Here is a 14,912-nt window from a genome sequence, read left to right as displayed (position 1 = left end):
AGGTCCTGGCAGGGTGCTCCTCCTCCTGGTCCTTGCTAGCCTGTTGGGCCTGGTGCCAGCTCTTCCCACCTGCACGTTCAACATGGGGGAGGTGCCCCCATGCCTGCACCCCCATCCCACTTCCCCCCTAAGAGAGATAGGGTATCTTCACAGGGGCAAAGACCGAGCCTGTATTTAAGGAGCTCAGGTCAGACAGGGCTGCACCCCAAACCTGGCCTCTCCCCCGGCTCTGAGAGGGGTGGGGCTTCTCTCTATGGAGGCCACATTCTCTCTGCCCCTATGTGAATCTGGCTCAGGTCTGGGCTCTAGGTGGGGAGTTGGGGGGGGCTGCCCTTCAGGAACATCTGGACACAATAACTAGCAGAGGGAGGGAAGGCCAGGCCTGGATTTTATACAGAGCTGGGGAAACATGTTCTGCAAAGGTCATCTGTGCTCTGGCCCTTTGACCCCTCCCATGAGATACGTGTTATGGCACGCAGAACGCCCTCCCTTCCTTTAGGCAATGTGTAGAACCTGCCATAGTCAGCAGTGCCCCTCACAGAAGGCGGGTGGACTTTACGCCATGCCTGATCACTGGGTGGCAGGTGGTGGGGTCAAGGCCCTTTCACTTTCACTTGGTGGTGACTGTCACAGCCTGCCAGGAACACACCCTAGTGAACCCCTCTGCCTCCTGTGGCCACAACTAAGTGTGTCGGCAGCTACAGATCCTAAGTGTGTTCTCTCTCCTGCTTTATTTATATGCTTGCCGCTGGGGTCACTGCCAGACTCCTCTGTTCCCAGGGGCCATTTATTTGATAGAGGGAGAGAGAAGAGAGAGAGAAGACACCTGCAGCCTGCCTCTCTGCTCATGAAGCTTCCTCCCTGCAGGTGGGGACCGGGGGCTGTGGTCTCTCTCTGCTTCTCAGTCTATGCAAAAAAAAAATGGGGGAAGGGGTGTGAAAGTATGGAGTCACAGGCTAACTGAAGCACACACTGAAGCACAGTTGTGGCTGATGAGGAAACCCTAAAGTGACAGTGATCTGAGACTAGTGTGGCCTGAGGCCCTTCTAGGCCTCTGCACCAGTGCCACCATGGGCTGCCAGGAGCTCTAAGGGAACCTGAGATAGACCGGCCGGCTGCTTTTGTTGGTACTGTCAACTTCGGCGGGTGGAAAGACGGAGGGAATGAGAGACTCAGGGAAAAGTCAGAAAAGCCAGTGACATGTTCATCACCCCCGAGAGCCGTCTCCACTGTAGGGCCAGGCCTGTGCTTCCCCACATGTTTCCCAGCTTAGAGAAATACCACCCCCAATTAAACCCCCTCAGCCTCCACCGACACAGGCGCCTGTACCTGCCCCCACTCCAGCTGAGGCCGACCGCCACATCACTCTCAGACAGACAGGCCCCTTGCGCAGCCGTCCTGTCCACGCCCTCTGCCGAGGCCTCGGCCCACCATCTCCAGGCAGGGCATCTCCACCAGCCAAATGCCACCTCTCAGGCCACCTGGCACAGACACGGCCACAGCAGCCCCACTCCTGTGGGAGAGACTCGCAGACCCCGTGCCTGTCACGGCAGGTCCGTCCACGCATCACCTCCCCAAGAAACAGACTTCAGGTTACCTCAGCTCCAACACCAGCCGCCCAGACACCCACTACGCTGCTCACAGCTGGGGAGGGGCGTGGCGTTATGGAGCTGGCCGGGCTGCCGTGCTGACATGCGGCTTTAGTCCAGGAGACACTGCCCACCTGCCCCACCTGTGCCACAATCAGCAGCTCCCTATCACCCTCCACTTTGTCAGCGATGAAACCACACCCCACAGCACATCCCACAGCAAACAGGCGAGGAAAGCAGAAGCAGAGCCTCCTCAGCAAGAGCCTGCAAACTGAGCGCCAATCACCCCCCCCCCACTTCCCTGCCTAGTGGTGAGCCCGTCTTCCACACCCCACCCATCAGCAGCACCAGAGCTGACCCTGTATCCTGTCACCCCAGAGGGATGTCTTATCCACTGTGGACAAGGCCAGGGTCTGCTGACCCCCTGCTTTACGGGTGTCCTCGTTCATAACACAGCACAGCTGCCTCCCTCCCGGTTGAGGGCCTATACTGGGCACAGCTGTGAGCCTCGTACCAGCTGGCCACGCCCAGAGCAGCCCCAGGAGACCGGGCCTCCACCAGGCGAACCGCCCCCCCCCCCCCAGCTCCTGTTTCTGGAGTCCCAGGGCCCTAAGTCATGGGGGTGGGTACCAGGGGCAGCCTAGAAACACTGCTAAGCCCTTTTGGGGGAAAAACATATATGCATATATAATGTAGTAGAACAGAAAGAGAAACAGGAGGGGGAGATAGGACAGACCGTCCTGCAGGTGGGGACCAGGAGCTTGAACCTGGGTCGTTACCCATGGTAACATGGGCTTACCGGGTGTGCCACCATTGGCCTCCAGGGCCTAGAGGACAGTTCACTGGGTAGAGCAACCCTGGGTTTGGCCCCAACACCACATTCCAGCACTGTGGCACACTCACTTGCTCTTTCCATTCTCTCGCTTGAAAGTTCACTTCATTTTGCAGAGGACAGAGGGTGAGGAGGAAGGGAAGGGGAGGACAAAGGAGGGAAGGAAGGAGGGGGTAAGGGGGGAGAAGGAAGAGGACAGGCAGGAGGGGCAGGGAGGGTGGGGAGTACCGAAAGTGGCTGACCCTCCTCACCTCACTATACGAGGCTCCCCAGCTCTGGGCCAAGCACCCACTTTCCACAGCAAACCAGCACTTTGGGCTCCCCAGCCCCAGAGCCTGGCAGGTCACTGTTCTCTGCATCCCGCACAGCCAGGCCACTATCCAGGCAGATGTCCTTAGGGGAGACCGCACAGGGCCTGCCCCTCTCCTCACTATGGGGCCTCTGGCCCAGCAGTCTCCCCCAGGCTTTGTGGGGAACTGTGCTGCCAGCCTGCGGGGACCCTTTTCACCCAGGGCCCACATGCACCTGTCTGCCACTCGAGGGGTGAGGAGCTCAGGTAGCAGCTCCCGTGTCCCCTTGGGGGGCACTCAGAACTGTGGCCCTTGTGCCCAGCGCCCAGGCTCCCCACCATCCGCAAGCAGAGGTGGAAGGAAGCGTGCGCCCAGCTGGACCCTATCCTTTGAACCCTCCCCAGCAGGATCCTGCCCCCTCGCCCTGCCCAGGCCAGGTGAGGCCAGGTGAGACCAGATGAGGCCAGGTGAGACCAGGTGAGGCTAGGCGAGGCCAGTTGAGACCAGATGAGACCAGGTGAGGCCAGGCGAGGCTGCACTCTGGAGGACACCCCAGCAGGGCCAGGCAGGGGGCAGCACCCCTCTCAACCCCCCAGCACACCATGGGGGAAGAGGGACTCTATGGCGGTCACCCCTTTGCAGGCCACAGAACTCCGGGGGGCCAGGCCTCCAGAAGCGCCCAGGGTGGACTGGTGCTGGGTGACCCTTGCTCTGGCCCCTGTCTACACCAGGAGAGGCAAGATGGCTGATCCCAGGAGGCTGGCAGGGACAGCGTCCAGTGGAACCCTGTGACTCAACTGCAGCCAAATGACCTCCCGCCTCCTTCCCCCAGAAGGACTCACCAAGCTTGTCCCTATGTTCACTCCAGGACTGCTTCGCTGTGTTTTTAGTTTTTCCTGCCACTAGGGTTATCACTGGGGCTCGGTGCCCACCCTAGGACCACAGCTCCTGGCTGCCATTTTTTCCCTTTCTTCTATTTCATTAGATAGAGACAGAGAGAAATTGAGAGAAGGGAAGATAGGGAGAGTGACGGAGACACCTGCAGACCTGCTTCTCCCCTCATAAAGGTTGGGACTGAGGTCTGGAACCCTGGCCCCTGGGTATGGTGATATGTGTGCTCATATTGGTGCATCACCACCCAGTCCCCCAGAATTCTTTAAAAAATACCACCTAAGGGAGCCAGGCGGCGGCACACCTGGCTGAGAGCAAATCTTACAGTGCTCAGGGACCCAGGTTCAAGACCCCAGTCCCCACCTGCCGGGGGAGAGTTTCATGAACAGTGAAGCAGGGCTGCAGGAATCTCTGCATCTCCTCCCCTCCTTAGCTCCTCTTTCAAATAAAATAAAAGGGGGGGGATGGCTGCTGAGAGTGGCGGCAATAAAAGTAAATAAATAAAAATAAATGGGCTATGAGGTGCCACATAAGTATGGGCCCTACTCGTTCCCATACAGCATTTCCCTGCTCACCCTTTCCTCTCGTACCCGGGGCCAGTCTCTCCCTGGATTCTCCTGAGCAGCTGCAGAAATGCTTCATCACTCGTGAAACCTCCCTGTTGCAGGTGGGGAGCGAGGGCTCGAACCCAGGTCCTCGCTCGCGGTGATGTGTACGCTCAACCGGGTGCACCCCCACCCCCACTCCCACCCCCCTCAGGCAAGGAGAGCGAGCACGGCCACTCCACTATCCATGGTGCCCTGGGCTTGGCAGGGGTGGGAATCCCAAGCTCAGCCTGAGACGCCCCCTCTCCTGCAGGAGAAGAATCTGGACTGGTTCCCCCGGATGCGGGCCATGTCCCTGGTCAGCAGCGAAGGGGACAGTGAGCAGAACGAGGTGCGGAGCCTGCAGGAGAAGCTGGAGGCCACCATGGGCCTGGTCAGGCAGCTCTCAGGACAGCTGGCCGAGCTGAAGGAGCAGGTCAGTGCCCTGCGGGACCCAGGATGGTGGGGGTCAGGCCGTGAGGAAAACAGCGGGGAGGCTCAGGAGGCCTGGTGGGCAGCGCATCCTCCAACTGGGGTGGGGGTCCCAGGTCAGGAGCCACTGTTGGGGTCCCTCCCGACCACCTGCCCAGCCGCCTCCTGAGCAAACACCACCAAGAGCCCTTCATGCCACGGCTGCCGCAGTGGGATGGCTGGGGACCACCCTGGTACCTGCTATTATTACTTGTTCATGAGTATTTTATTTACTTAATGAGAGAGAGAGAGAGAGAGAGAGAGAGAGAGAGAGAGAGCGCCAGAGTCCTGCTCAGCTCTGGCTGACAGTATGCAAGGGGCCTCAGAGCCACAGGCAGGAGAGTCTTTTATGTTGTCTCCCTGCCCAGTTTATTTATTTATCTTGGTCATTGGGAGCTTTCCTGCCAGAGAGAGAGATAGAGAGAAAATCAAAGAGACATAGCACTGAAGCTTCTTCCAACATGGTAGGTGTCAGGCTCGAACCTGAGTCTCGCACATGGCAAAGCAGCGCACTGTCCAGCTGAACTATCTTTCTAGCCTACATGCTCCTGCTTCTTAACCTTAAAGAGGCCCTGGCCCCTCTGTTGATGGAAATTTTCTGGGAAAAACTTCTCTCTTGGGGGCTGGTGCACCCCCTTAAGTGCACATGTTATCATATGCAAGGACCTGTGTTCAAGCCCTGATCCCTTTGGGGCCGATGAAGCAGGTCTGCAGATCTCCTTCTCTATCTCCCCCTCCCAATCTCTGTCTGTATCCGGTAAATTAAAAGGACGTTCTCCCTTTTCTGACAAACATAACTTAAGAGAAGCCAGATAGACTGGAGGTGCTGGGGAATCAACCCCCCCCCCACCACCGCACCCAGTGTGTGTTCAGCCCCCAGCCCTGGGCCACAATCCAGGAATCAGCTCACCCCTGTCCCTTCCTCCCCAGATGACAGAACAAAGGAAGAACAAGCAGCGGCTGGGCTTCCTGGGCTCGAGCACGCCCCACGTGAACCATCACATGCCCCCACCGCCCCACTGAGGGCCCTGCCTGCTAGGGCCACCCTGGGCAGGATGGGGCAGGAGGGCGGCTGTTGTTGCAGACTCACACCAGCCTGGTGCCAGGACACGAGGACAATTGCCACTGTGTCTCCCTCAGGGGAGATAGGGACCGCACAGCCCGCGTCCCCTCTAGGGGTAAGGGGCCCACTCGCGCCACACCCAGGAGCCAGCTCTGCTTAGGGCGGTGACCTGACTTCTATCTCCAGAGGCCCAGGGCTCAGGGGTTCTGGAATCACAGACAGTGGCTCAGGGCCACAGAGAACAAGCCAAGAAATGATGAGGACCCAGAGTCGGCCCTGCTTCCCACGGGCTGTGGCCGCTTGTCCCCCATGTGACATAGCTGGCCCTGGCTGCTGCAGTGGGTGGCTTCCCTCCCTCCCTCCCTCCCTCCCTCCCTCCCTCCCTCCCTCCCTCCCTCTGTCTGACCGGGCCAGGGAATGTCACCCTTTTCTTCCCGTGTGGGGAGCTCCATAGTCTTCCAGATGCCTCGGGACAAACAGGCTGGACATCAGGGATAGTTCGGTTATGAAGGCTTTGGGGAGGAGCTTTCTTGTTGTGGGACACTGCTAACATATGTGGCAACATTCCAGGAACAGGCGTGAGGTGGGCAGCCTGGAGGCGATTGGGGTGGTGGGGCTGGAGAAGCCATGGGCCCTGTCTCTGTGCTAATCCTCGGGGGGGGGGGGGGGTGAGGAATGAATAAAGGGTGGCACTCCCAGGGTCTGCTTTACACGGCACCAGGAAGGCCTTGCAGACGCCAGACAGAACCGGCTTCTTCCCAGGTGGCTCTGGGGCAAAGGACACAGCTGGAACTTGGGAAGGTGGAAAGGAGGGAGGGTGGGAAGAGAGGTAGGCTGGCTCCCTGCTTCTGAAGGTGTTGCGGCCCACCTGTGATGACAGGGTGCTGGGAAGCCAGGCAAGACACCAGGCCCCATAGAGATGGTCTTGAGGTCACCCCCAGCCCAGGGACAGGACCCTCCCCCCAGGTCTCCCCTCTCAGTTTGTCAAGTGCTTTTGTGTAGATCAGGGTGAGCCAAGGCAGATATTTAGATCCACGGCGCTCAGGGCCATAAGGTGTGTTAAAACCAGCGGCTCCTGAAGGCTTTGTGGGGGATGGGCATGCCGGCAGCTCAGACTCCTGAGGGTCCTCTCTCATCCTGACACACCCACTCCGGCCTGCTGTGGAGGGGAGCTGCCATTTCATCCTCCAGCATCCTCCCTCCCTTCGTTGGAAAGTACCCAAGACATGGCCACTCACAAGACCCTCATCTGACTGCAGTCAGAATCCTGCCCAGTTGTGTTTCTTTCTTCCCTGCCTGAAGACGCAGGACTCTCACACAGAATAAAGACAAGCCTTGTCTCACATTCTCACATGTGCCAGGCCACTCCCCAGGTGTTCCCAAGGGAGAAGATAAAGGAAAGCAGGAACTTAGCCTCTGGTGTGCTCGACCACACCTCACATCTGTTTGTCAGCCTGTCCATGCGCTGGGGTCCTCATCCCAGAGGGGCTCTCTGCGAGCAGCCTCAGCCTCATACTTACAAGGTGCCCCTGCACTGAGGACAGTCATCTTTGGTTTGTTATTTAGTGATTCGCATCCACACTGGTTTAAAGGTCTGTCTCTGCTGGCTTCCTCTTCTTCCCCAGTGCAGCCTGGGACCCAAGCCTGAGACGCAGGCAGGCTTCCTGAGCGAGAGACTCGCTGTTGTAAGCCTGTGCCAGCAGTCAGTGAGTGGCAGGCGCGTGCGATCCGTGTGTTTGGGGGGTTCATGTGGGAAGGGTCACGGCAGCTCCCTGAGATTCCCTGCCGGCAACAGCACAGTTGTATGGTCTGTGCAGGAGCCAGCATGGCTGCAGTGCGCCAGCCCTGCACACTTGAGGCCCCAGGTTCAGTCCCTGCATCCCCTTACGCTGGTGCTGAGCAGTGCTGTGGGCTCCCTCTCTCACAACAGTAAAGTATTTGGGAGGAGCTGGGAGATGGCTCTCACTTGGTAGAGCACACATTTGACCATCCTTAAGGACCTGGGTTCAAGCCCCAGGCTGCCACAAGGGAGTACCACGCAAAGGGAAAGCTTCATGAGTGGTGGAGTGGGGTCTCTATCTTGCAAAAAGTAAAGAGCCTGCCAAAAGGAGTGGAATCATGCAGGCTCAGAACCCTGGCGATAACCTGGCGACTAAAACTAAAAGCATAATTCTAACAGCATGGCAAGCCCAGACGAGGACAGTGTCTATGTCACTGCTAATAAAATTGGATTTGCTGAAGCCAAACATGTGGTGTGTGTTAACCGCTCTGCTCACCCACCCCTTTGGCACGGTTCAGTTTCTCTCCTTCACTCGGGAGGCGATCCTGTGGTTGTCTGACATGTTGGGACCTGAGGGCCCACAGCAGGAGCCACACTGAGGAGCTCACCCTCCGGGGCTGCTGCCACCATGCGTCCCGTGTCCAATCCTGGCCAGGTTCTTCCCGTGACTGCCTGTCCTTCCTGATCAGCCACACCCTGGGGCATTGGCGGCAGGTGGCAGCCCGTGAAAAGGGTGGAGTCCTCTGGGCCAGAGGTCCCGGGGTGCTGTGGTAAGAGGGGCTGGTTTGGAGTGGGAGGAAGGTGAGGGTGTGCTGCACAGCAAGTTTCCCTTCCCCTGAGAGCCACTGGCACAAAGGGCAGAGCTGGGAGTGAACCTCGAGGCCCTGCTCAGTCCTGGCTGCCAGCTATGTGTGGCCTGGGAGAAGAGACACCCTGTACCCACACTTGGGCAGGAAGGGGAGAGCAACAGCAGAGAGGGGTGCCCCAGTGCACAGAAAGCTCTGGTTCTCACGCCTTTGGTGTGAGTCTCCCCCTGGGTTCACCTGTTCCTTTCTGATGGGCTTTTTTTTTTTTTTTTTCCGTTGGCTGTCTTACTTACTTACAGGGTTACTGCTGGGGCTTGGTGACTGCACAACAAATCTACTGCTCCCAATAGCCATTTTCCCCTTTTTTCACTTGACAGAACAGAGAAATTGAGAGGGGGAGGGAGTGGAGGGAGAGAAACACCGACAGTGCTGTGGTCTCTTTCACTCTCTCTGCTTCCCTGTTTCTACAGAGAGAGAGACAGAGAGAGAGACAAAGAGAGAGACAGAGAGGGAGAGAGAAGAAGGAGAAGGAGAAGAAGAAGGAAGAATGGAAGGAATAAAGGAGAGAAAGGTGTCTCTCCCCTTGTTCCCCTTCTGTCTCTGTCTTGTTCCACCTGAAGAAGCCGGCCCACACCGAAGGGGGAGCCCCAGTGACAATGAGGAGGTGACTGTCTCTGCACCAGGGGCTCACCCACCCCACGCCTCCTGCAGCAACCCTGGCCTGAGCACATAGCCACCCTCCCTAGTGTCTGGTGGGACAGGAGGCTGCAGGCTGTGGGCCCCTGCCTCCTGTTTCTCTCCAGCTAGAGGGTGAAGCCCACCCTCTGGCCCTCAGAGATCTCTCCCAGGGGTGGGGAGTGGGCCCATGATGTTCAGAAGGGGCTGGTTGGGGCATTTCTAGGCCACTTGCTTTAGGCACATAGACACCTGCCAGCATCCCTGCAGCCAGGACGCACATGGCAGCTTCCCCCAGTGATGGGGAGCAGCAAAAAGCCCCCAGCACTGCCAGGCCCTCCCTCCACACCCAACATGGAGGCCCACACCACCTCCTGAGGACACCTGGTGTAAGGTGTAGCTCAGTGGTGAAGTGCTTTGCAAGCATGAGGCCCTGAGTTCAAGCCCCGGCCCCCCACTCCCCTTCCAAATAAGAAAAACACGGGTCAGGTGGTAGTGCAAGCAGGTTAAGCACACGTGGCATGAAGTGCAAGGGCTGGTGAAAGGATCCCAGTTCGAGTCCCTGGCTCCTCACCTGCAGGGAGGTCAGTTCATAAGCGGTGAAGAAGGTCTGCAGGTGTCTATATTTCTCTCCCCATCTTCCCTCCTCTTTCCATTTCTCTCTGTTCTATCCAACAACAACAACAACAATAACTACAACAATAAAACAACAAGGGCAACAAAAGGGAATAAATAAATATTAAAAAGAAAAAGAAAAACACCATCCAGCGCAGGGCTGGGTTGGCCTGAGTGACAGACTTCCCTGTGCTGGGCCATGGGAGTCTTCACCTTTGTCTCAATCACTGTGAAATAAACTCAGGGTAGGAGAACAGCATACTGGCTATGCCAGTGATGGCTCTCATGTCTGAGACTCCAAGGATCCCTTGAACCACTACCATAAACCAGAGCTGAGCAGGGCTGTGGCAAGAAGGAAACAAGGAAGGATGGAAGGAAGGATAAGGGAGGAAGGGAGGGAACCATAAATTAGCTTTGTAACAGGCTACTGCAGAGTCTTACGCAGTCAGTGCTTCACTGCTCAGTGGCCTTCCTCAGGCCAATTTTCTCATTCTACTAGAGAGAGAGAGGAGAGAGAGACAGCAAGACCACTCCATTGCAGTGGGGCCCCCTGGTGCTTCAGGGGAGCATGGTAAGGCCTGTGCCCTACTGGATGAGCTACCTTCTGGCCTGAAATAAACTGGCGGGGGGGAGGTGCCACTCAGCACAAGCCCAGTCTACACAACTGACCATCATACACAACTCCTGGCATGTATTTACTCAAGAAAAATGTAAAGGAGAATGCTGCCTATAAAATATCAACATTTAGAATTCCCTCCCACCAAACAAAACAAAACAAAAGGCCTGAACTCAGCCCAAAGCCCCATAACATGGTGTATTTAAAAACCTGCCACTCAGATTTACACTGAGCTCTTAGATATCAGACAGGACGTGTCTTCTAAATGGCCGCAGAGCCGTGACTGTGACTATCTTAACTACAGCAAAAGGCTGCTTCTCAGAACAACCTGAACAAGACACCCTTGTGATCGCAACTGTTGTAAAATGGGCAAGGGATTAAAAATGGTTCTCCATCTATCTTTAAAAATTGTCCTTAGGGTTTAATGATAACACCTTTCAAAAAGGACTGCTGTTAAGTCCAGCAAGTGTCTCCCCAGAGTCACTTGTGTATTTATAGCATGGCTGGAATCTTCGCTAAAGCCATGCAGGGTGGCTGGCATGCTGCCCCTGTGACAGGATGGGAGGGCATGCGGGGCTGAGAGAGGAATCCTACCAACACACGGGAGGGAGCGTCCCTGGCCTGCAGCCGGCTGGCTGTCCTTGGCCTTTTCCTGACCGACATTCACATTCACTCTGCTGCCTGGATGGAATCAAGAAAGAGGGTGAGCGTTCTGGGTACAGTTTGCACAGCCACCCCCTTGAGCTTGGTGTGAAGGGTGCAGGGTTTGACCTCAAAGACACAGAGGTGTGGGGCAGAGAGAGAGAGAGAGAGAGTGAGCTGGCAGCCATCCAGCTGTGACCTGTAGCCACCTCTAGCTCCACGCTTACAGATTCTCTGATTTCAGTGGTAGCTGACTGACCTGGTGCTTGTTGCCCTGTGTGTGTGTGTGGGGGGGGGGGGGCTGCAGGGGTACAGGCATGATGCTGTAGAGAGTGGTGCTGGAGTCAGAAAGCTGGGCAGAACCTGGCACTTGGTCCCTCAGTGGAATGTGTGTGGGGAGGGGCGTGTAAGACAGGGGGTCAAAAGTGCTTTTGGGGCTTTAGCCTTCATGACAGTCAGTGGGGGTGGGGGACAGGGCCACCCACAGGGCCGCAGGGAGCGCAGGCAGGGAGGAGGCAGCAGCTGAGCATGTTGAGTTGTGGCTGCATAAAACACAGTGGTTGGGGGTGGCATAATACATGAAGCACAAGGACCAGAGCAAGGATCTGGGTTTGAGCCCTCGCTCACCAACTTCAAGGAGAACACTTCACAAACAGTGAAGCAGGTCTGCAGGTGTCCATCTTTCTTTTCTCTTTCCCTCTCTATCTCCCCCTCCTCTCGATGGCCTTCAGGAGCAGTGGATTCATAGTACAGGCACTGAGCCCCAGCGATAACCCTGGAGGCAAAGAAAGAAAGAAAGAAAGAAAGAAAGAAAGAAAGAAAGAAAGAAAGAAAGAGAGAGAGAAAGAGAGAAAGAAAGAGAAAGAAAGAAAGAAAGGAAATCACAGCTGGGAGGAAATACCTGCTAGACAGCTGAACACAGAGTCCCGGCTATACAGAGGGGACCAACTGACACCTTCACCAGCTGACACCTTGAAAACACAGGGCACATCACTCAGGAGGCAGAGAGGCCAAGGGCTACTGAGATGCTGATGGAGAGTGGACAGGAAGAACAGTCGGTGACAAGACACAGAAGATCTTGCAAGAGAAGCCAAGGGGTGGGTGGAGCGAGCAGGTGAGAAAGAAAAAACACAGGGCTGATCAGGCATTGCTGCACCTGGTTAAGCGCACACACTACAGTGCACAAGGACCTGGGTTTAAGCCCCCGGTCCCCACCTGCAGGGGAAAGCTTCATGAGTGGTGAAGCAGGGCTGCAGGTGTCTGTCTCTCTCTATCTCCTCCTCGATTTCTCTGCCTCTATCCAATAATAAATAAAAATATTAAAAAATTTAAAAAAAGAGAAAAAAACGGTGAATGATGACACATGCTCATCTGGCCCTAAGACCACAGGCTGGCTCCCAGCACCCTACATGGCAGAGCTAAGCCATGTTCTTCTCTTTCCTCCCACTCTCTCTCTCTGATAAATAAATGAAATTTCAAAAGATAAATCTGCTGGAAGACTTTCAGAGCCTGCATACTTCCTCCTCACTTTCTCCTCTTGAACATATATATAAAAGGAGGGGCCAGAGCTGGTTCACCCAGCAGAGTGCACACCTTAGTCAGGAGCATGGGCCATGGATGGTAGACCAATGTGCTGCTGACTTTTCTCCTCTCTCACTGACCTAAAGAGTGGCTTCATTTTTCTGATTAAAATGTTCAGATATCTGAAAAAAAGAGGAAAACCCTGTGAGGTATACTTAGGGGGGGCTAAAAAGCCCTTAATAATGGAATAAAAGTCATGCATTTGAGTCTTATAAATACAAAGGTCATGGGACATATATTACTCAGCAGTTAAAAAGACTATAATGTGTCCTTTGGGATTAAATGGATGGGACTGGCAATGACTATGCTCAGTGGCATGAGGAAGGAAATGAAGGACAGCTAAGGTAAGATTTCACTCATAAGTGGAGTAAAGAGAACTGAAACATGTGAACTTGGAAAGAAATGTGTATATGTCAACCCAGATCTGTGGTCTTGGAGAACTATCTATGGTGGTTTCCACTGGAGGCGGGTGGGGACACAGAACTTTGGTGGTGGGAGTGGTATAGAATCATACACTTCTATTATCGTATAATCCTGGAAAACACTGATAAAAAGATTAAAGAAAAACACTGAGGGGGCCAGGCAGTGGCATACCCAGTCAAGTGCACATAGTATGAAGCACAAGAACCTGTATAAGGATCCTGGTTTGAGCCCTCGGCTCCCCATCTGTAGGGGGGACACTTCTCAAGTGGTGAAGCAGGTCTGCAGGTGCTTCTCATTCTCTCTTCCTCTCTTTCTCCCCTTCTTCTCTCAGTGTCTCTCTCTGTCTTATCCAATAAAATGGGAAAAATGGCCGCCAGGAGCAGTGGATTCGTAGTGCCAGCACCGAGCCCCAGCGATAAGCCTGGAGGCAGAGAAGAAAAGGCCCGGGTGGTAGTACTGTGTGTGAGAGGCCCTGGCACCACATTAAACAATGCCCAGACATGAAGCCAGAATGCTGCTCCACTCAGCACTGAGGTGAACCTACCTTGCTGTGAAGGCAGAGGGCCACCATCGACCTGAACTGGGGCACCCAGGGCCACTGCAGAGACCGAGGCAGCCTGGGAAGGGGCCTTCCTACTTCTGCCACTGGTGGGACTCCTTTCTGCATGCAGCCCCGAGCTCTCAGGCCCCTCCTGGCCCCTCACTAGCCAGAACAGCTCAGGGAGCTCAGGTAACAGGGTGTCTGGCCAGTCCTCTACAGAGGACAGCGAGTGGAAGAGATGCCAAGGGGCTTCAGCCTTTTCGAGGTCTGGCAGCCTGTGGAGGTGCTCTGGCTTCCCAAATCCCCACTACCCACCACCCACCACCACCACGGACTTTCAGAGAAGCTTCCTCCCATGGACATGACAGCAAACCCCTGGCCACTGAACTCACCCCAGGCTCCCATCCCCTTTCCTGGAGGAGACGGGAGGGACCTGCAGCAAGTTGGCTTCCTCTGCGACCAGCCTCCATGCTCAGCTGCCTCCCCAGGTAGAGTGAGCCCCCCTCAAGCTGCAGAACAGCCTCCCCCCGCCCTCTACCTTCTGCAGCAGAGCCTGGGAGGTCAAGCCCTATAAGCTCTGCTGGTGACTGACTGCTGGGTCTATGCCTCCAGGGTTACTGCTGGGGCTCGATGCCAGCACTATGAATCCTCTACTCCTGGTGGCCATTTTTTCCATTTTATTGGATAGGACAGAGAGAAACTGACAGGGAGAGAGGAGAGACACCTTCAGACCTGCTTCACTACTTGTGAAACTTCTCTGCTGCAGTTGGGGAGTGGGGGCTTGAACCCGGGTCCTTGAGCATGGATTAGTAGTACTCTTAACTGGGCATGCCACTACCTGGCCCGCTATATTATTTATTTCTTTACTATGGGGATGGGGTTAGGGGGAGGGAGAGAGAGAGAGGCCAGAGCCCCTGCTTAGCTCTGACTGATGGTTGGTGCTGGGGATCGAGCCTGTCAGCTTAGAGCCTCAAGCAGAATGTTTTGCAGAACCATCATACTATCTCCCCAGCTGTCCTGGCTATCTTACAGAAGAGCCCACTGCAGCCTGGTGGCATGCCAGTGGGAAGCACCTCAAGGTGTGGGAGGCAGACAAACTGGCACCCTGCTTCTCTGTGGACTCCCTGGTCTGTGGCACCCCCACTCTGCCCACCCAGACGATGAGCACGGGCACTGCAGACAGAGTCATGTGAACAGCTGCCAAGGCAGCAAGTGACTGCAGTCACAGGCACCCTTCATCTTGTGCCCCCAAGGAGCCCCTGTCCCGTCTTCACAGCTCTGTGCTGATTCCTGGAGAGAGCTGTGCTTTTTCTCCTGGATCCTCTCCAGTCACTTCTGTCCCAAGGAGATGGTTCACCAGGTGGGGTGGATAGCATAATGGTTATACAAAGAGACTCCCTTGCCTGAGGCTCCAAAGTCTCATGTTTAATCCCCCACACCACCATAAGCCAGAGTTGAGCAATGCTGGGGTTGGGGATGAGGGGTCTGTTCATTGGAACCAGCAGTGGCTTCC

The 14,912-nt window shown here is 55.7% G+C and overlaps 1 protein-coding gene and 1 long non-coding RNA gene across 3 annotated transcripts in view; one reads left to right on the top strand and one right to left on the bottom strand.

Moving 5' to 3' along the window:
• ITPR2 (inositol 1,4,5-trisphosphate receptor type 2) overlaps positions 1 to 7,960 on the top strand; it is a 380,387-nt gene extending 372,427 nt beyond the window's left edge. For both annotated transcript variants that reach the window (XM_007517924.3, XM_060194552.1), the window contains 2 exons: positions 4,461 to 4,622; positions 5,588 to 7,960. In XM_007517924.3, coding sequence (XP_007517986.1) covers positions 4,461 to 4,622; positions 5,588 to 5,680 — 255 coding nt within the window. In that variant the 3' untranslated portion in view covers positions 5,681 to 7,960. The remainder of the gene's footprint in view (positions 1 to 4,460; positions 4,623 to 5,587) is intronic.
• LOC132539426 (uncharacterized) overlaps positions 1 to 14,912 on the bottom strand; it is an 80,792-nt gene that overhangs the window by 22,260 nt on the left and 43,620 nt on the right. The window lies entirely within an intron of this gene.

Source organism: Erinaceus europaeus, chromosome 7, assembly GCF_950295315.1.
Source record: "Erinaceus europaeus chromosome 7, mEriEur2.1, whole genome shotgun sequence".
NCBI classification, from domain to species: domain Eukaryota; kingdom Metazoa; phylum Chordata; class Mammalia; order Eulipotyphla; family Erinaceidae; genus Erinaceus; species Erinaceus europaeus.
Note: the sequence above shows the minus strand (reverse complement) of the source record. Positions and strands in the feature narration are given on the sequence as shown.